General features: G+C 35.1%; 2 protein-coding genes across 5 annotated transcripts; one reads left to right on the forward strand and one right to left on the reverse strand.

Annotated features, from left to right (window-relative positions):
- Positions 1-101: 101 nt before the first annotated feature.
- On the reverse strand, positions 102-19,623 carry LOC128993346 (CCR4-NOT transcription complex subunit 2-like). 4 transcript variants are annotated; one of them, XM_054417189.1, is made up of 8 exons: positions 19,619-19,623; positions 13,052-13,323; positions 12,644-12,876; positions 5,127-5,305; positions 3,551-3,644; positions 2,033-2,294; positions 1,420-1,527; positions 102-536 (listed from the first exon to the last, which is right to left on the reverse strand). In XM_054417189.1, exons 2-8 carry the CDS (start codon positions 13,309-13,311, stop codon positions 323-325), a joined length of 1,350 nt encoding a protein of 449 aa, XP_054273164.1. In that variant the 5' UTR covers positions 13,312-13,323; positions 19,619-19,623; the 3' UTR covers positions 102-322. The 4 variants fall into 4 exon arrangements, with proteins under 4 accessions (XP_054273164.1, XP_054273163.1, XP_054273161.1 ...); XM_054417188.1 differs by lacking the exon at positions 19,619-19,623 and adding an exon at positions 19,369-19,452; XM_054417186.1 differs by lacking the exon at positions 19,619-19,623 and adding an exon at positions 19,009-19,204.
- A 50-nt stretch (positions 19,624-19,673) lies between these two features.
- LOC128991767 (V-type proton ATPase subunit E-like) lies at positions 19,674-24,801 on the forward strand. The gene is made up of 5 exons (XM_054414949.1): positions 19,674-19,797; positions 21,370-21,545; positions 22,268-22,436; positions 23,233-23,325; positions 23,851-24,801. Exons 1-5 carry the CDS (start codon positions 19,765-19,767, stop codon positions 24,058-24,060), a joined length of 681 nt encoding a protein of 226 aa, XP_054270924.1. The 5' UTR covers positions 19,674-19,764; the 3' UTR covers positions 24,061-24,801.
- Positions 24,802-26,604: the final 1,803 nt, after the last annotated feature.

Here is a 26,604-nt window from a genome sequence, read left to right on the forward strand (position 1 = left end):
CACTACTTCGATCATGCACTCGGACTTGCTACAAACAACTACAGGAAAGAGACAGAGGGCAAGATAAAAAATGTATTACAAAATGTGCAATTTTTATATATAATTATACGTTTTATTTAACTTAAAGAAATTATTAACATATCCTAAAAAGTCTTTTGAACGATAGATCGGTTCACAAATAAAATAAAATAATATTCAACACGTTTCTTAAAAAACTATGAAAATTGATCATTTTTTTACAGGAATGGTAATTCTTAATGAATTTAGAGATAAAAATTAGGACAACAAAAAACCTGAGAACAATTCGTAAACTTAGAGTCTGTCATACAGAATGCAACTGTTGCGGGATGCTGGGCCTGTTCTCTAGTTTGCTGTAGTCCAGGTGAAACTCTTTGGGCACTTTACGCCAGTTCTGTGCGTCGAAGAAGTAGTAAGTGCCTCGCTCGTACGTAGACGTCTTCTCCACAGCTCCGTACCCTGGTGCCTGCGTAATCCACACCTTCTCTTCCATGTGGTACCTCCATTCTCTTGTGTAACTGAAACATCATACTCTGGTTAAACAAAAGATGCGTATGAGAACACCGATGTTAGATAGGCTAAACAAATAAGATTAACCCATTGGTAAAGGTACCGAAGATGCACTAACTGATTACACACAGGAATTCCTATTTTTTTCTCTTTTAGTGAGTAACAAAAACAGCTATAACTTCTTTATTCACTATTTTGTCTTGAATTATTATCTTACTTCTTAAAAATATTGGGAAGGAAATTAGCAATTATCTACAAATAGGTCTATTTCACTTGACCATGAAAGAGAGACTGTTGTGGCATTTTGACACAAAACATGACATCAACAGTCCCATTTATTATTTACTTACATATTTGTTTTCCAAAATATGTTAGGCAACCAAGGAAACGGAAAATACTTGCAATAACTATAGCAGGTTCACGAACAGATGGACGTAATAGTTAGAGTACATTTAGCAGCAGGGCAGAAACGTTCCGGCCTAAGGGTGCCAGTGAGTTAAATAGAGTAAAGCATTTACCAATAAATAACTTTCAGAAGAATGAAAATAGTGTAATTGTGTACATAAAAAGAAAAATCTGTATATGCGGTCTCCCGCAGTTACGGAAACGTTATTATCATCTTGAGAAATCACAGCAATTTTACTATAGTGCGATCTTCCCGAACGAGTTGAGTATCGGTGGTATCGATAATCGACACATCCCACATCCCTACTCTTGATCAAGCAGGGGGCAAACAGCTGTTTTCCCAACAAATTCCTAGTGTGGAAAGTTTAGTAAAACTAAAGTAGCCCAGTGTGGCAAAAAATCTCTCCGACACCATCATCTGTATGATTTATAACACTATACTATTTAAGGCTAACAACTAAAATCTCTCAAGCCATATAAACTTACAGTTCTGCTGCTGCAGCAATTTGAAGTACATCTCCCATGTTGGTATAATACATAAAGAATAAGAGATCATCTTTATACCTCGACAACTTGATTGGGGCGAGTTTTTCCCTGGAACACAACATTTTTTGTTCTTTAGAGAGAAACATGTTGATTATTTCAATTGATAATCAACAATTATGAACAACAATATTACACAACAACAATATTATGAAACTTGTTTAGTATTCTTAGTCCACAAGTAGTGTTATTTTTTATATTTACATTACTGCTTCTAGTAGCTGAATAATATGACATACGTATTACATTTTTACAAAAAGAGGATGTTGGTTAGTAATTTGCATGTTGTGATGGACACATTTTTATTTTTACAATTAAATGTGCAAAACGGTGTCAAGCTCAGGTTGAAGTAAACAGTATCAGTGTGTTTATTAGTAATTGCGCTCACAAAACCTGTTTTGCTTCTGTTTATATCAGTATAGAAGAGGAAAAAAAACATAGTGGTAGTTAATTAACGGAAATGGTCCAAATTGTTTGCTCATCTCAAAACGACTAACGAAACGATTATACAAAAATGTATTAGTTTAGATATGTTTTTTATTTCCCGTTGTCTCACCGAATGCTGTGGTTGATGATGTACTCGGGAGGGACGTGGTAGTCAATATCCTGTGGCCTGCAAGGCATTTCCGCCCAGGGACCACCGAAGGTCGGGTACAGGTTGTCTGGAGAGTTAAGGTTGAGCCCCAGAGCCGTCAGGTCTTGACCCAGCGCTAGAGACACGAGGTTGGGGTCCGTCTCCGCCGCTCTGATGAACGTCAGCAGCCCCACCATGCCAAACTGGTCCTTCACCATGCTGGATGGGATATTCGTTACCTTGCCTGTAACAATTTTACTGGTAATTTATACTCTGCTGCCTTACAACATTTAGTATCAAACACTTAATTTGATACTAAGATGTCAAATTTATAGATTAACACACAATCAAAAAATGGAATGACTTGTATCGGTGGCAGAGTGTTGTAGTGATCACCTTCAATTTTTAATCAGGGATTTTGGGCCCAGAAGAAGCCATTTGTCTTTTAGTTACAATCAATGATATTAACTATCAAGAGGTTGAAGTTAAATGGTATCAAGACCAGGGCATGGACAGTTTCCTTACAAATTAAATTAGGCCTACAGTACATACAAAGTTCAAATGGGGGAGAAAAAAATTGATCAGTTTGATTTGATCAGCAAAGTTTTGCTGGGCAATAAGAATTTCATTCAAGGTTACAAGAAGTATTTATCATTTTATTTTAAAAACAATTCCTTTAGAGAGAAATAGGCCTATAATACATATTTGAATATTTAAGTAGAACTAAAAAATTATAGGTTGGATAACATGTTCTTTCACTAAAACACATAGAAGACATGCACACTAAAAATACAGAGGAAACATGTTACGGAACAACTGTGCGCTTTTAGCTCTGGAATGGCGGGGCGGTAACATACTAGTATCGAGCATGGAAGAGCCCGAACGGCAATTGATTACAACAGCAGTTGTAGCGCACAGGCTTTTCCTACAGTGTGAGCTATGCAGTATGACGGTGAGGGGGAGAGGAGAGCGGAACGGGACAATTAATAGAATTTGCACTAGACAAGACTTAACCTCACTTACAAATGAGATAATAATGAAGTAAACCATTGAATGTTTCCTCTGTACCGTATCTTACTTCTCTATGACTAAAAACATTGAAGATTAGCAATGGCTATAAAAAGACACAAATAATCTACTAAATATTGCATATATCATTTCACCCAAAAAAAATTGTTATTTTAAATTTTGCCCAAAAAACCAAGTAGGAAAATTACAAATTAACTGATTGGTCTTGGACCTTTCTACACAATACACAGCATAACTGTAGTTCCATGATTCAGGAACAGAACGTTTAGTCAGAATAAGAAACAATAACATAAATTATTCTTCAAAAACTTATTATTGGGTTTATCCAAAGACAATCATCGGTTTTCAGAGATAAAGGGTTTTCTCAGTTGGAAAAGGTAAGAAAAAGTATTAAAACTATTCAAACTACAAGTCAATTAAGTGACTTAAGCAAATCTTAAGTCATAAATTATTACAATTATGAAGTCTTACCGTCCGGTGAAGTTTGGATGCCTCGTTTTAAAGCTAAGCTCTTGTCATTGCTGAGTACTAGCCTGCTGTTGACCAGGTCTTGACTAGCAGGTGGCTGTGTACAGAATAATACATCATTATACACTTAAATCTAACTGGAAATATAAGCAACACAAAAAACAATAGTAAAAAAACAGGAATTACTAAGGAAATTGACAGGAAAGCAGGCTTACCTTTAAATAAGTCCATTGAGACACATAAAATATACAACACAAAAGTTGAAATTTTCCTGGAGAAAGTGGTTTTAAAAAGTGGTCAGTGACAAAAAAAATTCTTCTTTTGTGTTGTACAGTATTTTTTATCTGTCTCTATGGACTTATTTAAAGGTAAGCCTGCTTTCTTTGTCAATTTCCTTAATAATTCCTGGCAAATGCCCCATCTTTTAATCAAATAGTAAATAAACAGATTTGATATTTCAGTAGCATAGCAATGTTATACAAAAACAGTATTGGTTCCATTGATGATATAACATGCATTTTGCAAGTTGACTTTGAATGTGTGACCAAAATTTGGCAATCTTGTAAGAATTCAAATTCTGCTTCTAACCTTGTTCAGCAGCTCGCTTTGAGCAATCAGTTTTGAAATTATTACTGTGTTTAACTCACTACAGTAGAACCTCTTTAATCCGAACCCCCGTAATCCGAACGTCCACTAATCCAAACCCCTCATTGCTGTACTTTACACAGTACAGTAGTTCTTTATCGTATACTGTATTTAATTTACAGTACTGTTTATTCACCATGTTAACTTCTATATTAAATAAACACTGTACCTATTTTACTTTATAGCCTAAAACATTTTTTCACTTTTCCCAAAATAATGTTGATCAATTTTAGCTATTGTTATGTAAAAACAACAATATGTTCTGTAATCCGAACTATTCAATAGTCCGAACTACCCCTGGTCCCAATTGGTTCGGATTAAAAAGGTTCTACTGTATTTTAATTGTAGAAAAATATTTTCCTACTCAACTCGATTCATTATGGCTTAATAAACTTCACTATCATAATCTAACCTAACTTCAAAACCCTTATACAGTCAAAATCTTCAGTGTGAAAAAACTGTAAGTAGACACACAAAAATAATTGGTAAAAAAACTATATTTAACATTTGCCCAATCATCAAATATTACTTATTGAGAGTTTTCCATCATCGTCAATTTTACTTATTCAGAGTTTTTAATCATCAACTTTTGCTTATTTAGAATTTTTAATCACCAGCTATTTGCCTTGCATCGTCAAGGATCCTTTGTATACACACTACTATAGTTTCAGACTTCTGGAGTCCATAATCAGGAGTGATAAATAATGAGGTCCAATTTGGTTGGATCCGTCGTGACCATTGTAAAACAAACAAAAAACATATACGATAAACAAAAATAATACTGAAAAACTGTAATCTTAGGAGACACGTGCAGCGATGCCGGAAGATTCGTATTGCTTATTCAGAGTTTTCAATCAACTTTTTATTATTCCGAGTTTTTAACCAACAGCAATTGCTCATTCAGAGTTTGGCACAACGTAGGCAGGGTATTTACCTGGTCGGAGGCGGGGGTAGTCTTGTCTCCTCCACCACTAACCACTGACCCGCCGGGCGAAGGACCCTCTGTACTGGCCGTGCCGGGTAGTGCGGGGAAGTCCTCACTGCTCATGGTGAACTCACTCGACTCTGACGTCGGCTGCTTCACCATACCCACTGCGACACCAACGGAATTCACTTCAGAGTCATTCAACAATAAGGATTACGTCAAACATGTGTGGTAAATAAGGTTTAACGAAAATAAAAAGTAACAAACTAAAAACCAGTTGATTGATCGAGTTGTGATTTGTCGGTGTAAATGTTAAGATCTGTTACACTCGTTTACAGTGATTTTAGCTACAGCCTACTCCTTTCTATGTTCACTTAGGGTACAGGTCTTATGGGTCATAGTCGTGCTATTAACATAATTAGAAACGTCATGTTTACTGGTACTAGCAGACTTTATCAAATATGGAAAAGTGACCCACTGGGGAGAAGACCACGAGGGAGACCAAGGAAACGTTGGGCGGATGAAGTAAAGAAAGATATGGCCAGGATGGAAGTCATTGAAGATACCACAAGAGACAGGGCGACGTGGAGGCAGTGTGTTGGTGAGGCCAAGTACCACTTGAGGTACAAATGGCCATGGGAGTAAGTACTTAAGTATGTTTACTGGGTACAGGTAATATGGGTCATAGTTGTGCTATAATTAGAAACCTTATGTTTACTATCAAAATTTTGAGTCAACTTTCCTTGTGATTCTCGTGAAGGTACTGATTAAAGTCATTTTACTTTTTATGCTTTTTAAAGATTGATATTTTAACATGTAATATGTAGGTACTTTGTATTTTGATATTGGTATGGTAGTAATTAGTTTAAAAACGTAAGCAAATAAAAAAGATAGGGAGTAATGCGGGGCTTAATGTTCTTAGTGTCGCTGTACTGCCATTTGAAATACATCCTATGGAATCCTACGGCTAACTCTTCAGCAACTCGATTTATTGGTTATTTCTTGGTTAAACTTTTAAACATAAACCTTACAAGCATACATTCTAAGCCAATGTGTAATGGTTAGTTCAAAATTCAGGATAACTAATGTAATTAATTTCTATATGTTAAATATAATATAAAAATAAAATGTTTGTTTAAGCCTGCCTTTATTAGAAAAAGAACAGCTGTAATGAAATTATTAAAATAACATCACAACAATTTAATGGTGTAAATAAAACTATTAGTGGAATGTGTTTGAGAATCTTGTTGTTGGTTTTGTGAATAATAATTTTGTTTAATGTAAAAAGTGAGTATTTATTTAAATATAAAAAAGTAAGAAAACTTTTCAGGTTATGGGCCCAGGGCTGCTCATGCCATAAAACTAAAAATTAACAACCAGGGCTGCTCATGCCATAAAACTGAAAATTAACAACCAGGGCTGCTCATGCCATAAAATAAAACCAAGTAAGAACAGGGCTATTAATGCCATAAAACTAAAACCAGAAGAACAAAGTTTGAAGTTGTCTATTAGCGTGAGTATATCAACATTTACTAATAATGACCAGTGAAAATGATTATAACACTATTCAAAGACTTAAAAACGTGGAAACATTTGCTATGTGGGAATTTGAGATTAGTGTGTTGTTCAAAGCACGAGAACTGATAGATGTAGTAAACGGAACTGAAACCTTAGATGAACAAGGTGATGACGCATCAAAAATAAAAAAGTGGAAGGTAAAGGATGCCAAGGCTCAACATTATATATTGCTAACAATTGATAACCAAATTAAACCTCATATTTTAACTTGTAAAAACGCCCATGAAATGTTTCAAACACTAAAAAGACTTTTTCAAAAAGATACTGAAACCCAAAAGTGTGCATTACTTCAGGACTTTTACAACTTCAAGTACAATAGAGAAATTGATATGATGAGTAACCTTTGCCTAATACAGAACCTAACTTATAAACTAAACCAACTCGACCAGAAAATAGATGACACAATGGTGATAACGAAGATACTGACGATACTACCAGAAAGCTTCAGACATTTCAACAGTGCCTGGGACTCGACATCAGCTACAGAAAGGACACTCGAAAATCTGAAAGCTCGACTCGTTCAAGAGGAAAGTAAGATGAAATCTATGGACAGCAGTAGTGGTAATGAAAGCACAGTTTTTAAGGCTAGCTCTACGCAATATGAATAAGGTATGACTAAATTTAATAAGCCTAATAATGTAAAATGTTTCACTTGTCAAAAGATAGGTCACATTCAAAAGAATTGTCCTAGTAAAAAGTTTTGCTCTTTTTGTAAAAAGAATAACCATTATGAGTCAAACTGTTATCTTAAAAATAAAGTTAAGGAAAATAGGCCAATGATGTGTACTATTTGTAAGAAAAGTAACCATGATACTAAGAATTGTTTTTTTAGAGATAGGTCTAGTAAAAATAACAATAACAAAGATCCTAAAAACACCCATAAAACTGTTTTTCTGACCAAGGTTAAGGAGGAACAGGTAGGCCTAATCCTTGAAACAAGTATGCCTAAGCATATAAATGAAGTAAGTGAAGTTAACAAGGCTTTTGTTGTTGACAGTGGTTGCACCCCAAACCATATGACCAACTGCAGTAATATTTTAAGTAACTTAAAAGAGTTTAAACAGGAAATATCAGTCGCTAAGAAAAACCAGTCAATGTTTTCTCTAGGTATTGGTAGCATTGAAACAGACAAATGTATTTTAAATAATGTCTCTTACGTACCAGAACTTAAAAATAATTTAATGTCTGTAAATGCCATTACGGAAAAAGGTGGCACAGTTGTGTTCACTAAAAATAAAGTAAAAGTCATTAAAAATGATGAAATGATACTTGAAGGTAATAAAAATAGTCAGGGATTGTATGTAGTCAATTTAAGAAGCAGCATTTGTAGTGAGAATAGTCTCTCTAATGGTAATACCAGCGTCACAATTCAGTCAGGTGAGGTGGTAAATAACAACAGTCAACAAGAAGACAATAGTGAAAACAATGAAGTCTGTAAAGGAAATGATGACCGTGATAAAAACGAACCTAAAAATCAAGAAAATTCTAGGGAATTAATGAAAATATGGCATAAAAAGTTAGGACACCTAAATAATGAGAGCATGAAGAAATTAACTAAACCTAAAACCAATGATCGACAAGACGTTAAAAAAGAAGCTGTACTAGATGAAAGTGAAGAACTAGAAGAAGAAGACACTATAACTGAACACAAAGAAGAACATGAACAGGAACCAGAAGACCTATATCAAGACGAAAATGGACATACTGATGAAGAAGAACCTGGAATAAGAAACCAAAGATATAATCTTCGACAAAGAAACAACATAAAAAGACCCGTCAGATATGAAGACTATGATCTTAACGCACTTTTGACATACAATGAATGTATCAAGGGAGATGAAAAAGAAAAATGGATAATTGCAATAAATAATGAAAAAGAATCTCTGAAGAAAAATGAAACTTGGGAAATTGTTGACAGAAAAGAAACTTTAGGAAAGCAAATTTTAACAACTCAGTGGATTTTCAAAGTCAAAGATGATGGAACCTATAAGGCGAGACTTGTTGTTAAAGGATGTCAGCAAAAAGGGAAAATAGATTTCAAAGATACATTTAGTCCTGTAGTGGACAGTACTTCACTAAGATTACTTCTTGCTATAGCAGCACAAGAAAACATGCATATACAAACATTTGACATAAAAACAGCATTTCTATATGGTCTAATGGAAGAAGACGTGTATATGTTGATACCAGAAGGTTTTGAAGAACAAGGTCAAGTCTGTAAACTAAATAAATCATTGTATGGTTTAAAACAGGCACCATGCTTGTGGAACAAGAAATTTACTTCATTTCTTAAAAGTCAAGGATTGACACAACTGGAGTCAGATCAGTGTATTTTTAAGAATCTCGATAACGATCTCTACTTAGCTATCCATGTAGATGATGGTATTTTGATTGGTAAAAATGAAGGAAAAATTGCAAACCTACTAAAACAACTTGAAGATGAATTTGAGATGACGATAAGTCCAAATCCAACAGTTTATATAGGGATGGAGATCAAACGTAACAGGGACGGAATTTTACTCAGCCAAGAAAAGTATGCAAAACAAATTCTTGAAAGATTCAATATGAAGAACTGCAAAGAAGCAAAGACACCAATTAACCTGAAAGATACAACTGTAACTCCAGATGAAAATACTAAAGGAGCTTTTCCTTACAGAGAAGCAGTAGGAAGTCTGCTTTACCTCACTAACAAAACCAGACCTGATATGAGTTTTTCAGTCAGTTATGAAAGTAGACACTTGGAAAATCCTGATAAAAATGATATCCAAAATGTAAAGAGAACCCTTAGATATCTAAAAGGAACACAAACCCATGGAATAAGATTCTCTTCAATTAAACGTGACAAAATTGAGCTGAACGCTTATTGTGATTCTGATTTTGCAGGAGACACTCAAGACAGAAAAAGTACAAGTGGTTATGTAATAATGTTCGCAGGTGGACCTGTGACTTGGAGCTCAAGAAAACAGCCCATTGTAGCACTTTCAACAGCTGAAGCAGAATATATTTCCGCTGCTGAATGCTGCAAGGAACTAAAATATTTGAAAACTCTAATTAGTGAACTTACTAACAAGCCAGTGAAAATAACACTCAACATAGACAATCAAAGCGCAATGAAAATGATTCAATCTGGTCAAATGAACCGCAGAAGCAAACACATTGATGTGCGCTATTACTTCATAAGTGAACAATTTCATGAAGGCCTGTTTGCACTCCAATACTGTAGGTCTGATGAACAGTTAGGTGACATTTTCACAAAATCTCTTACTTACCCTAAATTTCAAAAGTTCAAAGAAATCCTCATTAAAAGCTTTGCCTAATTTTGAGTTGAAACTTAGAAATAAGATGATGAGGTAAACAATGTACTGTAAATATAATGTAAATATTATTCATTAAATTAAATGGACAATAAATAGACAATCTAATAAAAACATTGTATTTTCAAATGTTAAAACTGTTTTTCAACTTTGTAAAACACAAACAATATTATTAACTAAGCTAGCAGTATGGGTTTACAAGAATCTAGCGTTGAGAAATATATAAAACATTTTATTCTTAAGGGGGAGTGTTAAATATAATATAAAAATAAAATGTTTGTTTAAGCCTGCCTTTATTAGAAAAAGAACAGCTGTAATGAAATTATTAAAATAACATCACAACAATTTAATGGTGTAAATAAAAACTATTAGTGGAATGTGTTTGAGAATCTTGTTGTTGGTTTTGTGAATAATAATTTTGTTTAATGTAAAAAGTGAGTATTTATTTAAATATAAAAAAGTAAGAAAACTTTTCACTATAGGCTACTCATGACAGCACCTTATGTTACAGCACCAAAACCATTAGCTTGCATTGAGTTGGATAAATTTAGTATTTTTTTATGTTATGAGCAAACTTAGGTAGGTAGAAATATGTGATGGAAACCTCAATCATTGTCAATTCGTAGCTCATTCTTTAAACCTAGGATTAAAAAAGTTTCTTGAAACAACAAACTCAGGCAAACGTGTAGGCAAAGCTCAATCGTACTCATTGATTATTTAAATGCAGATTTACTAATGTATTACCATCACTTTATATAGTGTATTGCATTTAAAATATATGCAACAGTCTAATTCATTGACCACATAGCACCAAGAAACAAATCATCATATAAACAAATTTAATTATAGCTGAACAAAGCAAAGCTGAATAGCTGGGTTAGTATATTTTCTTCATAAGAAATACATTGGGATTTTGATGGCCTGTAGGGCAAAGCCTGAGGACTTTTATTACAGGAATTGGTGAAAGGGGGCGTCTACACAAAAAAATACATAATTTTGACACGTTGTTTTTAAAAATCCGTCCAATATTAACGGAGGAGTAGTGTTTCATAGAAAATTTGTATGCCTTACATGTGAGTTGTATAAAACTGTCCATGTAATTGTTATTAGCATTGAATTAAAATAATATGAAGCATCACAAGTTTCGCCACAGTGAAAACCTCTGTCAAAAATCAAATAACAAAGCTTTGTGTTTTTGTAGGTAAATTCTGTAATTAACTGACAAATAAAAAAAACACACATATTTTAATCTTCAAGAAGAACTGTTAATATTGAAATGAATATAAATCTAAATATATAAAAGGCAAAGCCCTCACTGACACACTCACTCACTCACTCATCACTAATTCTCCCACTTCCCATTTACCTAGGAGGCTGAAATTTGGTACACTGATTCTTTAGGAATTAAATAGGAAAACTAAGCTATTTTTATTCTGATCGGACTCTCGGGCTCCGCCCCAGTGGCTCTGGAGTTTCCCATGTTAACCTTATGAGTACTCATATTTAAATGGAATTAATGAATATTAACAGCTGTTTCAATTAAACAAGTTGGTTCTTTTCTATGATGTGCAATAGCATTTAAGTTACAAGGATTACCAACAGGGTGCAGCACTATTTTTTAAATTTATGACTACAGCTAATTAGCAAACAAAAGGTGAGTGAGCGTAGCGAACGAACTTCAACCTGGAGGCGAGTTAGCGTAGCAAACGAGCTAACCTGAAGGCAAGTGAGCGCAGCGAACGAGCTCCAACCTATAGGTGAGTGAGCGTAGCGAACGAACTTCAACCAGGACGTAATTGAGCCATGCGAACGAGCTCACTTATGAAGTTAAACGGGGCAAAGCCCGCGGGTACAGCTAGTTAAAAATAAAAACTTCACCAATATTTTAAAAGTTTTTGATTTCATGAGGTCTTTTGACAGCTATACTGGCAAAAGGCCTCATGAAATTAAAAATTTTGAAAATATTGGTGAAAGTTTTAATTTTAAATTTATACACATTTTAATACTTAGTGTCTCAGATTAAACAAAACAAGAGATTAACAGACAAAACTATTCCAAAACTAAGCTGAAAAGCCGTAGCTTGGTAGCGAGCGATTAAACTGCTTTGCCTAAATATCTGTAGGTCGGCGGTTCAATCCTGATAAAGAGACATACAATTTCTGATGGAGTAAACCCCGTTGTTCTTAACTATTGGTCTTTTAATAAATTGTGCAGGCTAAAGAATCGCTGGTCTGGGTCAGTAACAACGCTAAACAACAAAGTGTTTTACTTATCCTAATCTCATTGTCTTTTTTCTTGGCACCTTAGTTAATCATCTGCTCAAAATAATGATAGCCTAGTGATATAAAAAAAGATTTTTCCTTCAAAAAAACATCCGCCGTTAACCGGTAGGCCTATAATAGACAGAATCACTTTACGTTATGTTAATAATCTTTTCAACAATAACTATTAGTGTGATACAAAATAGATCATTGTGTACGTTTTTCACTGACTACTGATTTTTCATTAGCTTTCCTGACTGTTGCATAGCTTTTTGCTTACTCTGAAATTCAGGGAAACCACGCATTCAGTCTGATCATATTCGTTGTTTCAAGGTTTGATTTAGTTAGTTGTAAGGCACATGCTGCTACTTACCATAAGGTTGTTTGCCAGGCATGGTGCTAGGTTGTGGCATGGAGTCGCCTTGCCCTCGATTGGTTAACGACGGAAACTCAGAGAGAGACAAGTCTAATAGTGGAGGTGTGCTGGTATCTCCTCCGCCTCCTCCTCCGAACACAGAGTGGAAGTTGCTCATAGCACCTTGAGATCCGAACGTTCTATTCTGGGGAATCCCAAAACTCCCCATACTTCCCATTGGGTTTGAACTCCTGCAAAAATCAAGCTCAAACAGTATAAAAATGAAGTGTGGAAGTGAAAAATCTGTGACAAACAGCATCAATGCAAAACGTCTTTAAGGACGGACTTAATATGAACTGAAACTAGCACCTAATTGCATCAATCCTGGAGACAAAAAGATTATTATATTATTTTCGTAAAACTCACCATTCTTGCATCACAGAACTTAGCGCAGGTACAGGCCTCCTCTCCGGAAAAGCTCGTTGGCCAAACAAATTTCTGTTGGTCATTGGAGGGAGGTTTCTGTTCGGAGACAGTTGTTGAGGAGTGAACGAGCTGCTTGAACCTTGGAACATTCCAGACGTAGGCGTAACATGACCAGAGAGAGAACTTGTACCAAAGCCTGTCCTCGAAAGACCTTGGTTCGCAATACTTCTAGGCGGTTGTTGAAAATTAAGGTTGGCCATGGCCACCGATATCTAAAACAAGCATTAAACATAAATAAAACAAGCGTAAACCAGAGTATCAAGTACCCTGTTAAATAGGCATACATTATGTCCTATGTATTTAACGTCCGGACTACAAATAATTTTATACGTTATCGTAAGCTACCATATTGTATCAAAGTGGAGAAGGTTAACTTAACTTAGTTTTCCCAATGGAAAACAAGTGTAATCATAAAATAAGCTAACTTAACCCTCCATTTCACACGCTGCGGTCTTTGAGTCTGCGCATTTGAAAAAGTGTGCCGAAATAAGTGAATCCGCAAGCGAATGACATGACGCCCCATCTACCAACGACACAGGTTCCTTAACTACCTTCCCAGGGACAATGGCGGTGTTTTGATTGTCTTAGCATCAGTTGGCCCTGAGCTACAACGGGGTGTAAAGTTAGGCGCATCATGTTTCAAGAAGATGAAGAATGTCGGTTTTCAACACAACATATTCAAATTGAAATATTTGTAATTATTTTGAAATTTATCTATATCTATATATACCGGTGCCTACATTTGAATTATTTGAAATTTTTATATTATATGAACTTAGGTATATATAAAAGAGCGTTTCCAGTTTTTAACCATTTTGTAAGGCCAATGAAGTATCGAATCAAAAACTATCACTGGACTAGACTTAGATAAGAGTAGAGTGCCAAAAGCAAATTTATTTGTAATGAATTTCTCTTAAAAGCACTAGAAAGAGCTATACACAATCAAATTATTGCACACCCGGAAAGAAATAACATAATCACGTCATGCCAACATGGATTCAGAAAAAAACTTAGTACCACAACAGCCATAGCAGACCTTTGTAACAAAATTGCAGAAATCTGGGAAGAAAACAAACGGCCTCTGGCAAATTCATCAATCTGCAAAAAGCATTTGACTCCTTAGACTGGAAAATACTTATGTAACAAAAAACCACTAAGTGGTAACACTTCCCCCGCCAAGTCAGCAACCCAAAAAAGACAATAAATCACCACTTTTCCGCCAAGTAAAACAATGTAATGTATGTAAGTTTGGCCACTTGGCGGCAGACTTTTGCTTGTTTTTTTTTCATTAAAGTTACGTTGGTGGATAATTTCACAAATCAACTTCTCTAATTAATTAGTCCAACTAAGTATAATAATTTCGAGGTAATCAGTAAATATAAAACCATCACTATTATGATTTTATGAAATGTGACACAATTAAGGTCAAATTTTGTAAAATAAGCTCTCATCTAGCAATGTACTATTTGGAGAGATACTTGCTCAATGAAACTAATTTTATGGTATTTTTTAAAGTGATCAAGCAAAAGTCTGCCGCCAAGTGGCCAAACTTACATACATTACATTGTTTTACTTGGCGGAAAAGTGGTGATTTATTGTCTTTTTTGGGTTGCTGACTTGGCGGGGGAAGTGTTACCACTTAGTGGTTTTTTGTTACATTTTATTTATTTTTGTAGAAAATTAACAGTTAAAATAAAAATCCTCTTTTCTCTTATATATAGACCAGGGCACAACTACATATAAAACGCATTGGTGTTACATAAGTGTTCCGATAATTAAACCCGTATATCTAAAGACTAGTGTAAATTGAGCCCTTATTAGAGAAGTAAAAATGTAATCAAACAGATTAGGTTTGTTAGAAATAGCATAAGGCAAAACAAATATTGAAAAACTCATTTTTATCCTAAATTTACATATCACTTTTTACATTCACTTTTTTGCTTGTTTAACATACGTAGACGGATTTTCCCGATTGTTTTATTTGTTTTAGTGTATCAAAACATAAAACTAACCTTAGTACTAGTACTAAGTTTCAAGTTCCTAGGTTTCATATGTTTTGATAAGTAGTATTAAACTGTTAAAAATGACGAGCTGCTGTACCAGTGTACCATCAGTACACTGCATTTTTCAATGGAAAGTATCGGGGAATATCACTGCTCTAAGTAATTTTATATAGTAAGTAGCTCAAATCATTCGGTATACCTGAAAAAAAAAAACTTTATAAAAGTTTTAAAATAATGTTTCAGCTGTTCCTATGAATTTCTCTAACATTTTAAATTAATTGAGATTTAATCGCAGCTGGTCCTTCTTTTGTTTTGATTTTAATCCCATGTTATTTAAATGGGCCAAAATCGTACTTTGAGGGCTTGCCAAGGGTTTATGGGTCAACGCACCGACTTGAGACCCTCAAAAGGCACATCTACACGCTAAGGGCTTTCAAACAACATAAAAAACATTAAAATTGAGCCAGTGGTTTGGGCTGTAGGTCCGTCAACATTTAAGGAGAAGAAGGAGAACACGGAAAATTTGTGAATTTTCAAACTAGTTTTTCTTGGCTCAAACACAACCTTTTTTTAAATTCTTTTGTTTATTTTGCTAAGAATGATTGCCCCTATCCAGTGGATGAACAATTATTTTAATAGCTTTTGTTTCTTCAGAGCTATAGACGAGTAAAAAAGCCACTTTGTCACGTCATGTATATATACACTGCAGCAGCTGTGTACCGCTGGGGGACTTGGCGGGGCGGAACGCTGCCGCGTTCCTTAATACGAAAATTAGAAAAATACAAAATTCAAAATCAAGCCATAAAATGAATCAAAAGCTATCTTACAGACAGAACTCAATACCGGTACACAGAAATAAATCATTACAGCCTCAAATCAATCAATATAGTAAAATCATCAATCAAACAAGTGACAAGAGGTGTACCTCAGGGCTCAATATTAGGACCTCTACTATTCCTCATATACATAAATGACTTCCCAGACAAACTAAACAGCACCCAAAAACGTGTGCTCTTTGCAGACAACACTACAATAATAACCCCAACTGTGAGAAATGGAAATAGAAAGCCGCATCATGAACTCAACAATAGATCAAGTAGCCTACGGTAACAACCATCTGTAAACCCTACAACTAATAATAAATAACAAAGCAACTTTGCATATCAACTTCACACCCACATGCACAAAAAATACTGAAACCAACAATTGAAAACTCGTAGAAGCAGGCTCAACTAAATTCCTTGGCATCATAGTTGACCAACACCTCAGCTGGCATCAACACATATAGACCACCTCTGCAAGAAGCTATCCAAGGTGTTATTTGCAATAAGAAGAATAAGAAGCATAACTGATGAAAAAACAGCCCTTATGGTATATCATGCACTGTTTGCCAGTCACATTAGATACGGCATTGTGGCTTGGGGATCTTCAGCCAGAACAAATTAGACCAATTACTCGTGATTTAGAAGGCCATTAGAACAATATTCCGGAAAAATTACCAAGAACACTGCAAGCCGCTCTTCAAGAACCACAAGATCCTGACCATCACATCCACATACATCCTGGAGACCATAATCCTCATAGTAAATTCAAATCCAATCCTTTGATCCAGTCACACAACCACAACACCCACAACAAAAACAACATTCACCTTCCACACCACAGACTGAACAAAACCAGTAAATCACCATCTCACTCGGGATCATCCCTCTACAATCTCCTGCCACAATCCATAAAACAGATAAACAAGCGAAGCATCTTCATTAAGTCACTATAAGGGTACTTAACAGAAAGACCCTACTACTCACTATCAGAATACACTGAAGAACACACACACGCCAACACCTCAAATAGGGCTCATCAAGCTACTTCAATAAAATATTGACGATTCCCCAATCACCAGATTGTGGAGAAGACATCGAAGGTAAAGGTAAAGGTAAGGTAAAGGCAGCATCACTCCAGGCCCTGCATAACTTTTAATCAATTACGTCAGATATTTTGATTTTTGGAAATGTGGAAGAGAAACTGCCTGTCTAGAACACAAATTCTGTTTTTAAACGACAGGTTTATTTTTTTAGGTCTGACCTATTAAATATTGGTAGGTACCTTACACAAGAATTAAACATTAAATTTGCTAACCTAACTTATTAACTTATTTGTCATAGCCAACAATTTTTGTAAGAAGGTAAGTTAAGTACTTAGGCCTAGAACTAAACTGATAAGTTAAATGCCGAGGAGATAATAAATAAAGAACCTGAGCGGTCTTAGCTTAGAATCTAACATCAGAATCTCGATGTCTAAGTTAGAACATAAATCTAGCGTTAGAAACTAACTTAAGTTAAGTTACCAACGCTTAGCCAAACGTCTGTGTTGTTGTAACTTTAGTAAAAAACCATAGCCTACAATAAAATATCAAATATCTATGTTCTTGCGCAGAAAATATCGATGATTTCGGTAGGCTACATCGAAGGTTAACTTAAGTTAAACTTAAAACCGACGTTGCCAGTACCGTACCATAAACGGTGAGCATCGAGAGGGTTCCAAGAACTCATCTCTTCAATACAAAACTATTTAAGTTAGGTAAGTACATGTAAGTTTAGGCTACTACTTAACTTTGGTAATTCTGAGCAATTACTTGGTCAACCCAAATTTTTTTCATATTTTGCTACGGTCATACTTAAGGATGTTATCAGAAAACAAGAAACATATAATTCAAGTGCCGCAAGGCCATTGTACAGGTTGCCGGGCAATAAGTTAAGAAGGTTCAAAGTCAAACTTACACGATAACAGTGGCTTGCGGGAGACGCGCGGAAGGCCAGTTGTGACAGTACCGTTATGTTATGTTAGGTAAGGTTAATTCATACATTAACCTATCATATAGGCCTAATATAATTCATATACCTCCAGGATCATTATGAATTAACCTAACCTAACCTAACCTTGCGGGACTTGAATTATAGCCTAAGTTAAGTTATGTTTCTTGTTTTCTAAGAACATCCTAACTTAATGACCGTAGTAAAATATGAAAAAGTTTGGGGTTGACCAAGTAATTGCTCAGAATTACCCTAACTTTTAATGTTTTGTCCTTGTTTGAAAGAAGACTGCTTAAGTTAGGCCTAATCAGATTAAAGAGTCAAATAAAACTCAATATTTTTAATACACCTTTAAATTAATCCAATAATAATTTATTTTGCACTGATAATCAAGATAAAATAATAGGCTGTGGCTCAAATCTAGTCTAAAACTAAACTTACAGAGGTAGCCTACTCAAAAAGAGATATGGATAAAGCCTAGCCTATTTTTTGTCTAGTCCCTGGAATTATTACTTCTTAGGGTTTGAAATCGTACATGGTTGCGTGAGTGAGTTAGATTATAATATGAAAATATCCGGTACATTTTAAACGCATATTGAAAGAGTACATCTATGTTAAGCCCTAAGACTGGGACGGGTGGCGTCGTCCTGTAATCCAGCTACTAGGAGGTCACGAATTGTGGATATTTATAGGGATGCACTGTGGATGCGATGCTCCCTGGTGTGGATTAACGTCCGCACTAGTGAGTACTACGACTATCCGCAATACTATCCTGATAATTAGACCAATTCGTAAATTACAAGGAAAAATGTGGTTCGGATTCCACTATAAACTGTAGGTCCCTTAGTTGCCATTAGCTGTATTGGCTATTAATTAACAGCTGTGTCTAAGGAACATGTCGACCTTAGTCACTAACAAGACTACAAGATCGCGCCACTCATCCTACACTCATCCTTCACTCATATTTGGGTTAAAATACGCACATAGTGGCGTCCCCATCTTAAATAATTGATAATTGATTGATTGAATTGATTGATAATTGATAAGCCCTGCTGCAGTTTTATAAACCTAAGTAACTTACACTTAGGCCTAGGCCTACTCAATGAAATCCTACCACGGTTCTACGAAGAAAATAAAGGTTAAAACTATTTGTGACACCATTAAAATGTGTAAAAATGAAGCGGGGAATTTTAAGAAAATAACCCTTTTTGAACTTTTAAAATTTTGACAGGACTACGCAAATACTTAAAAAGAAAATACAACAATAGCAAAATTATACGCGTATTCTGGACAAGCAGGAAGTCTCAAAGATGGAAGCTGTGTACCCAACCTTTTAGGCTACCCCTCCATTAATAAGAAGTAACAGAACGATGAAACTATATTTTTAATTTAAAATTGAGTCACGCATGATTAAAAAAGCACACTAATACAAAAAACTTACATTATGATCGAGAGTTTCTATTTACAATTAACTGTTAACTGTAACTCCACATCAAGAAACCATCCATGTTTTTCACTGCTTGCCAAATACCACTGAGTTCAGTTAACTACCAAAAATATTACGTAAAAATAAAAGGTTTTCTTATAACATTTTTAGTTGTAACTTAAAAACTAACTATTATCTTAACTGATTTATTTTTAACAAGCCAATAAAAAATATAAAACAAAATATTGATTGAAACCAAACTAACCTTGAGTACAGTAGACTATTCCAGCTCGATCATATGATTTTTCTTCTGCCTGTCTGTCTGTGACATCGTCTTCTTCAGGGCTTGGTCTACATTCTCAGACAATTTTATTTGTATTTCTAGAAATTCGTATCTAACTTCAATCAATCATGGCTTTAAGTGATGCGGACGTACAAAAGCAGGTATGTTTTCCAGTTATGCTAAAAATTTTACTAATTTTATATCCAAAATAAGCAGTAAATATCCTTTCCCTAATCAGTTGTTCCAACTGGGTGTCTGTACTAAGACCCGAAATTTCAGCTTCTATTTTAGACGCTTTTATCTTCTTCGACTATTCTGGCATTAAGTTAAACACGATTATTGTATTGTTACAAAAATAATTTTTAATGGCATTTGTTACAAAAAGTTAGGAATTTGATTGACGGGGACCTCTTTTCTAATGGGAAGATAGGCTCTCCCAAGTCATGTGACTCTGTCAGGATAGTCCAAAGCCACATCATTTTTGTTACAAGATAAGTTAGGCTACCTACATATCTGACTCCTGATAAAAAATCTCATTATCTTTGTACCCTTAAACATTTGACTGAGAATCAACATTTTAAGCTGCTGATGTTGCATGATTTTTTATATAAGTTATGTTAGCCTAATTCAAGCCTACTAAGTTATGATGGCCTTGAAATGTAGGTTAGAGCTTGTATTCTCTATCTAGACCAAAGACTTCAGAATTTTTTGGTTAGAAAAGATTTGGTTTACCACTACTGCGGATACTTATTTTAATCTATGCCCTATTAAAAATCCAATAGATAAATTTAATAGGACGGGTCAACATTTATAAAAGCTGATTTTAAACTTTGTGATTTATAAAGTGTACTGTCTTAAAAATCCTCTCATTGGAAAAAGACTGGCTAACTTAGAGCATGGTTGTAAAAAGCGCAGCTTTCAGTATATATATGGAATATATATATAGTATATATATGGAACTGCTTACACAATGATAAATAACATTTCATGATGCTCAATTTCAAATATTGGTGCGATTTTGGCTATACAATATTTTTTGCAGGACCTATTTTTCTCAAGTTATGAAGAACGAAATTGTTTACATTTTGATAAAAGCTGTATAATTTAATTGCTGTTAATATTTAAGGTGTTCGGGAAGGGTGGGGGTGGGGCGGTAGCGGAGTGGGGGAAGAGCCATAGTCTGTCTCACGCCTACAGCTCGGTATCTCTCTCTCTCGCACCAATGTTACGAGGAGGTAGTTTTCTAACCGGCCGACCTATAGCATCCACGATGATAACATTTTATGGAATAAATGTGTTTTTGGCCAGTGGTATTGCTGGCCAACACTCTTAGTTTTGTTAAACGGGTACCGTAAGTGTTTTTTTGCAACACCACTGTCCTGTGTGGCAGGGAAAACCTACTATGTGAAATAGGCTATATCTCAAGTTTGCTTAAAAAAACAGGGGCATTACAGCCAGCCACCTGAGTGATCAAAACTACATTATATTTTTTAATAAATATTAAAATGGTAGGCCTACATTTAATCAATGGTAAGTTAATTTTAGGTCAAACAGTATATTTTTTTTCTTATTTACAGTAGCCTCCATTTTGTAGACTTGAAAATAACTTTCACTGCAGTCCATTTAAATAGACAGGCTTTTAAGCCATTTAAGAGCTTTCTGACTCACTTCCAGCAAAGTTTTTAAGACCTAACAATGTCAACTCATTTCAACTAGGCCTATTCTGTTTATAGATCAAGCATATGATGGCTTTCATTGAGCAAGAAGCCAATGAAAAGGCCGAAGAGATCGATGCAAAGGCTGAAGAAGAGTTCAACATTGAGAAGGGAAGGCTTGTTCAGCACCAACGTCTCAAGATCATGGAATACTATGAAAGAAAAGAGAAACAAGTTGAACTTCAGAAAAAAATGTATGTTTGTTAACTTCTCAACCTTTCCTAAACCTTTGTTTCCTTCTTTTCCCACCATCCTGGCAGTGTAAGTGGTTTGTAATATAGAAACTATTGTTAAGTTTCATTCTATAGCGTAAAAACCTAATTAAGTTATACAAAATTTTTCGATGCCTTAGCGATACCCAATGCTTATCTTTCAGGGGATTGCGGTGGAATGGAATACCGTACTGGTTCATCTCTTTCGGAAAGATAAAACTATTTGCGTAGGCTAAATAGGTACAAATCACATTAAATAGGGCCTTGGTTACAGTTCCGGCACATCATTTTTTTTTAAATTGAGTACTGGCGATACCAAAACCATTAAAAATGCTGCTATTGGACAAATGTAGTAGTTGGTTTGGCAAAAATATATCAGCATCAATAAATAATGATAATTGATTAATCATTCATTAGTTTTTTGTTTCCAGGATTGATGCAATTGACTACAATAGAATAGATTAGAACTACTTAATAGTCCTCGTCACTCAAATTTTCAGTTGTTTTAGTTGTACTGTTCATCTGTTCTAGTCACTTCTTAAATTTAATGTATTGTAGGCCTAGAATTTTAATTAAATATTAATAGATTAACCGTAGGCCTATTCTAATTTTTAGTGCTGAAATGCATTTTAACTAGATAACAAAAACAGTGCTTCAGTGCTAATAGATCTTTTTTTATCCACAAATATGCATTTGGCTTACAGTCAGTCATCGAACATGCTGAACCAAGCTCGACTGAAGGTGTTGAAAGTGAGAGAGGATCATGTTCGTACCGTGTTGGATGAAGCTCGCAAGAGGCTGTCTGAGTTTAGCCGCAACACAGCAAAATACTCAGAGGTCCTTAAGGCCTTGACCGTTCAAGGACTGCTACAGGTTTGTAAATTTTCTGTCAAGCCATTTATGATTGCAACTGGCTCTTTAATGGAGCAGGGACGTAGCTTATTGGTTAGAGCAAGAGAATTCTGTGTCGGATGTTCGGTTTCAACCCCTACCTATGATGATTGATTGTGGGTTACTTATTGTAGACAACTCATCTACAAGGAACAACTGTAGAACATTTATATTTAAAAAATAACATTGATGAACCTACTTTATAGTGTTCTAGAGTCTAAAATCCATTTTCTCCTTTAACAACTCTGGCTAGGTTGTGTGTAGTCCTTTGTAATGACTAGTATGGCATACAAACTTCTACAATGTCGTAAGTTAGTAATTAAATCAATTTAATACATGTTGCAACTGTTTAACAATTCTTTGGTTGTAGTGGCAAAGGATAGGCCTATTCGGGATTGTAAATAAATCAACTATTCTCAGAAGTAGGGCCTATTTATAACTCGACACTTTAAACTTTCTTTGGCTGGCCAATAAGGCAACACATTTAACTTATATTAAGCATGTAACGTAGAGCACAATGGTCCATTGTTCTTAAGAAACTATAACTGTTAAATATTGAATCTTATTTTAATATTAGATAAAAAAAATCAAGAGAGACCATCCCGGCTCATGCTTTGTATAGGAGTTTGTTCAATATTGGAATCATCAATGTCTCAACCATTTTGAACACTACCTGTAGTTTCAGGGTCAAACTTAGTAACAGTAGAAAACTGACAAAAGTTTACCGTGTAAATTAAACAAATGTTGTAAATTAAATGATGATTTTGATGTTTTCTAGCTGTTGGAACCAAATGTGCTCCTGCGAGTGCGTGAAGCTGATATTCCATTGGCTGAGAGCATCGTCCCTGCCATAGCTGAGGAATTCAGCAAGGTAAAAACTAGTAATAGCCTATTTGTTTGGTTGGCAAACAAATACGTTTGTATTGTTCTCGTCAACACCTATGGTTAGATTTTGATGACATTTGGTGTGTGCGTACTAATCTATGGTAGCCTATCTCCAGGCGCATTTCTTCATTAAAAAAATTTTTAGTTATCTACCCATATAATAATAGGGAAAAAAGATTTCTACAAAAACAGCTATTATAATTTTGGTAAACATTTAGTAGGTTATAGTCCTTTAGACCCTCAAAACAACGGTATAACCCCCAATGCCGTAACAGTTAGAGTTCTAAAATTATTAACATTTTTGTGATTTCGCCAAAACAATTCATAGTTACTCCCTCGGTTTACCAATATAATTAAGCAAATAGGAGGATTATATATCAGTATGTTGATTGATACCCTTTATTTAAAATGTTAGGCTGTAAACACATTCTGACTCAACTTTTTTATATTTTAGAAACAATTAAGGATGATCCCACGATTTCTAGTCTACTAAGTTTTTACCGTTCTATAGGTTTCTGGCCAGGAGATCAACCTGAAGGTGGACTCGGAGAGTTTTCTGCCGCAAGATAGCTGTGGAGGTGTTGAATTGCTCGCTCAACGAGGCAAGATAAAGATCTCCAACACTCTGGAAGCCAGGTTGGACCTCATAGCACAACAGTTGGTGCCTCAGATACGTAACGCACTCTTCGGCAAGAACACCAACAGAAAGTTTACCGATTAGATTGCCTACGAGAACTTTCTCCACATTCCTTTGCTTTACTCAGAATAGAATCCAGATAGTCCATGCCTAACAATTTTGAGATTTTTAGTTAAAATTATAAATTATATTGATCCGTTGGTGAAAAGTCTAAATGGAAAAAAGATTAAGCATGGGATAGTTTGACTAGTGTTATTCGCCCTGAATATATTCAGCCTTTTATTAGTTTCCCCTTTTGAGTCTTCCTGCACTTTTAGGTTATTTAAGTTTTTAGTAAATTTTATCCTAGTTTCCAGTTTGTTTAGTAATTTTACATCAATTAAACTGCCAAGAAACCACCAATAGACGAAAGCTATTTACTAGTTGCCAAAAAAACTATATTTTAATTTTTAGGAAGTGTGTTTTACAAGTTTACTATGTTATACACATTTACTCATATTTATTGTATTGTTGATTAAACTGATTTTAAATAGCATGAATTTTATTTTAGCTGTAAATGGAACAGTATTCTTAAACTTATAATCCGTTTAGGGATGTTAAATAGGGTGGTATGAGCTATGCATGTTTGTGATTTAAGTATTTTTTCCGATTAATTGTAAACCAGAACCAGTGAAAACACAATACTTTATTCCAAAAAATTATAGGTGTTGGATTTGGTGCCATCATAAAGTTGTCAAAAAAACTGCTTTATAGTAAAATTTGAATTGTATATATGTACATGTCGTAAGATTTTTGTTGATTAGTAAAAAGTTTATTGGGCACTAATTTTTGTTTTTGTTTTCCTTGGAAATATTCTTGGAATACCAGTCCATTGGTTTGACTGGTGATTGTTAGTGATGTATTTGGTTGCTGGGCTACAAGCTTAAGTAGAAGTACTGATTCATCAATTCCCTGATTACATAACAGTCTGTGAAACTCAATAGTTATTTGTGTAAGTAGTGGGCAAAGTGGCACTTTGCTGCACACAAGAGCAATAGGCTCGTGCGGAATGATTTCGAGTGCAGCAAAGGCCTTTTGCACTCGTGTTACACATTATATTTTTCCTACAGTCACTATAAAGCATATAAATAATTAGTCTTTCAAACACTATACAACACGTTTTTAGGTTCAGCTGGCAACACAAATAGGTGCCCTAGAGAAAGTAGTCTCCGGCCCGTATCACTCCGCTATTTTTCCTTGGCAAGAAATGTGCTCCGCGACTTGAGAATATAGTTCCTAATTCAACAATTAAGTGTGGGAGTGGTAATTTCGTATGTTTTTGTAATTAGAAGTGGTTTCTGCACCTAAAAAAAATGCTTTAAAGGTATTTTCTTGTTTATTAAGATCGTAGGAATGTTTTAAAAACGTTTAAAAGAAAGTCCAGAAAGTTCAGAAATACCGAAACTATAAACACAAAATGACAGGTTAAATCGTAGTTATAATAGTCAATCAGCTGCTCATAGTATTATTATCTTTAAGTGTTGCCAACCTATTTCCAAGCGTACACGGATTACGTGCATAATAGAACCACACTGTTTGTGTTGTTTCGTTGGGATCCTGATGTGTGCCAAAGTATAAACCGTACGACAAAGTATAAACCGTACGGCAAAGTATAAATATGCAGCAATTAGCATCTTTCTGTACTATAAACAGTACAAGGAAGCCAACTTTGTCGGGTGACTGTAGGAAAAAACATTTTTTGTTTTGGAGTAATCACAAATTAAAGAATTGGCAACAAAGAAAAAATCTTGTTTACTGAATTATTAAAATATAAGATGAAGCAATACGAAATGTCCACTCAGTCACAGATCTCTGTTACCAGTGGTACTAAGAGGTCAAGGGTACAAGTGTGAGTGAGGGGTCGATAAACTGTGGTAAACGCAGCATGCAAAAGCAAAGTCAAGTGCTGGCTAGTATCTTCCAAGTTCAGCAGAGGGCAGCAGAACTGTTTGTCTTTTCTCAACCACAGTCCTCTAGGTCAAAACAGGCTTTACGACACGTGTAGAAAATTTAAGTTAAACTACATGTTTAACAACAATGGCTTCATCACGTAAAATTTCCCAGCTTTGTCACCTCCTACAAAATAAATAAAATGTTCAAATTGTGTTGTGTGTTTTAAATGTGTAATTTTTAAATCTTAAATTTCATAGGTTTAAAACATTCGCTGCGGGTCACTCGGTGTGTGCTCTAGTTCGTTTCTGCCACCCTGAGCGCTCGCCTGTGAGTGGTGACATTGCCTACATTCCATTCAATTTCTCCGCAGCAGCACACCGGGAGGAACGGGCATTTTTAAGTCTGCGTTTAGCTAGGAAAGGGTGCTTTATTGTGGTATAGGTTGGTACGTTTCCCTGTAAAATCACTGACAAGCTTAGAAATCATTAATCAACTTGTCCCGTCTTGCTACTTCCAATTGGCAATACAATGAGACCGGCTAGTTCCAGACGGTGCTGCTATCTGTGAGTATTTAAGCAAACTACGTCGACTTTCGTCTTAAAGCTAAACATCATTTGCTATTTGTCAGTCCGAAATATTTGAAAGCCAAACTGGTTCGCTCGACTTTGCCGTTGTTGGTACACAGTGAATGTGTTA

The sequence above is a fragment of the Macrosteles quadrilineatus genome, unplaced genomic scaffold, assembly GCF_028750875.1.
Source record: "Macrosteles quadrilineatus isolate MER2022 unplaced genomic scaffold, UCM_ALF_1.0 Scaffold_4__1_contigs__length_99947679, whole genome shotgun sequence".
Lineage (NCBI taxonomy): Eukaryota > Metazoa > Arthropoda > Insecta > Hemiptera > Cicadellidae > Macrosteles > Macrosteles quadrilineatus.

Bases quoted from the DNA above. Each gene is read 5' to 3' on its own strand.
- LOC128993346 (XM_054417189.1), bottom strand. From the start codon at position 13,311: ATGGCCAACCTTAATTTTCAACAACCGCCTAGAAGTATTGCGAACCAA. The intron at 1,528-2,032 runs GTGAGACAACGG...GTTGTGTTCCAG, and splicing joins ATCATCAACCACAGCATTCG to GGAAAAACTCGCCCCAATCA. The intron at 537-1,419 runs GTAAGTTTATAT...ATGATGTTTCAG, and splicing joins ATTGCTGCAGCAGCAGAACT to TTACACAAGAGAATGGAGGT.
- LOC128991767 (XM_054414949.1), top strand. From the start codon at position 19,765: ATGGCTTTAAGTGATGCGGACGTACAAAAGCAG. The intron at 21,546-22,267 runs GTATGTTTGTTA...TTTGGCTTACAG, and splicing joins GTTGAACTTCAGAAAAAAAT to TCAGTCATCGAACATGCTGA. The intron at 23,326-23,850 runs GTAAAAACTAGT...ACCGTTCTATAG, and splicing joins TAGCTGAGGAATTCAGCAAG to GTTTCTGGCCAGGAGATCAA.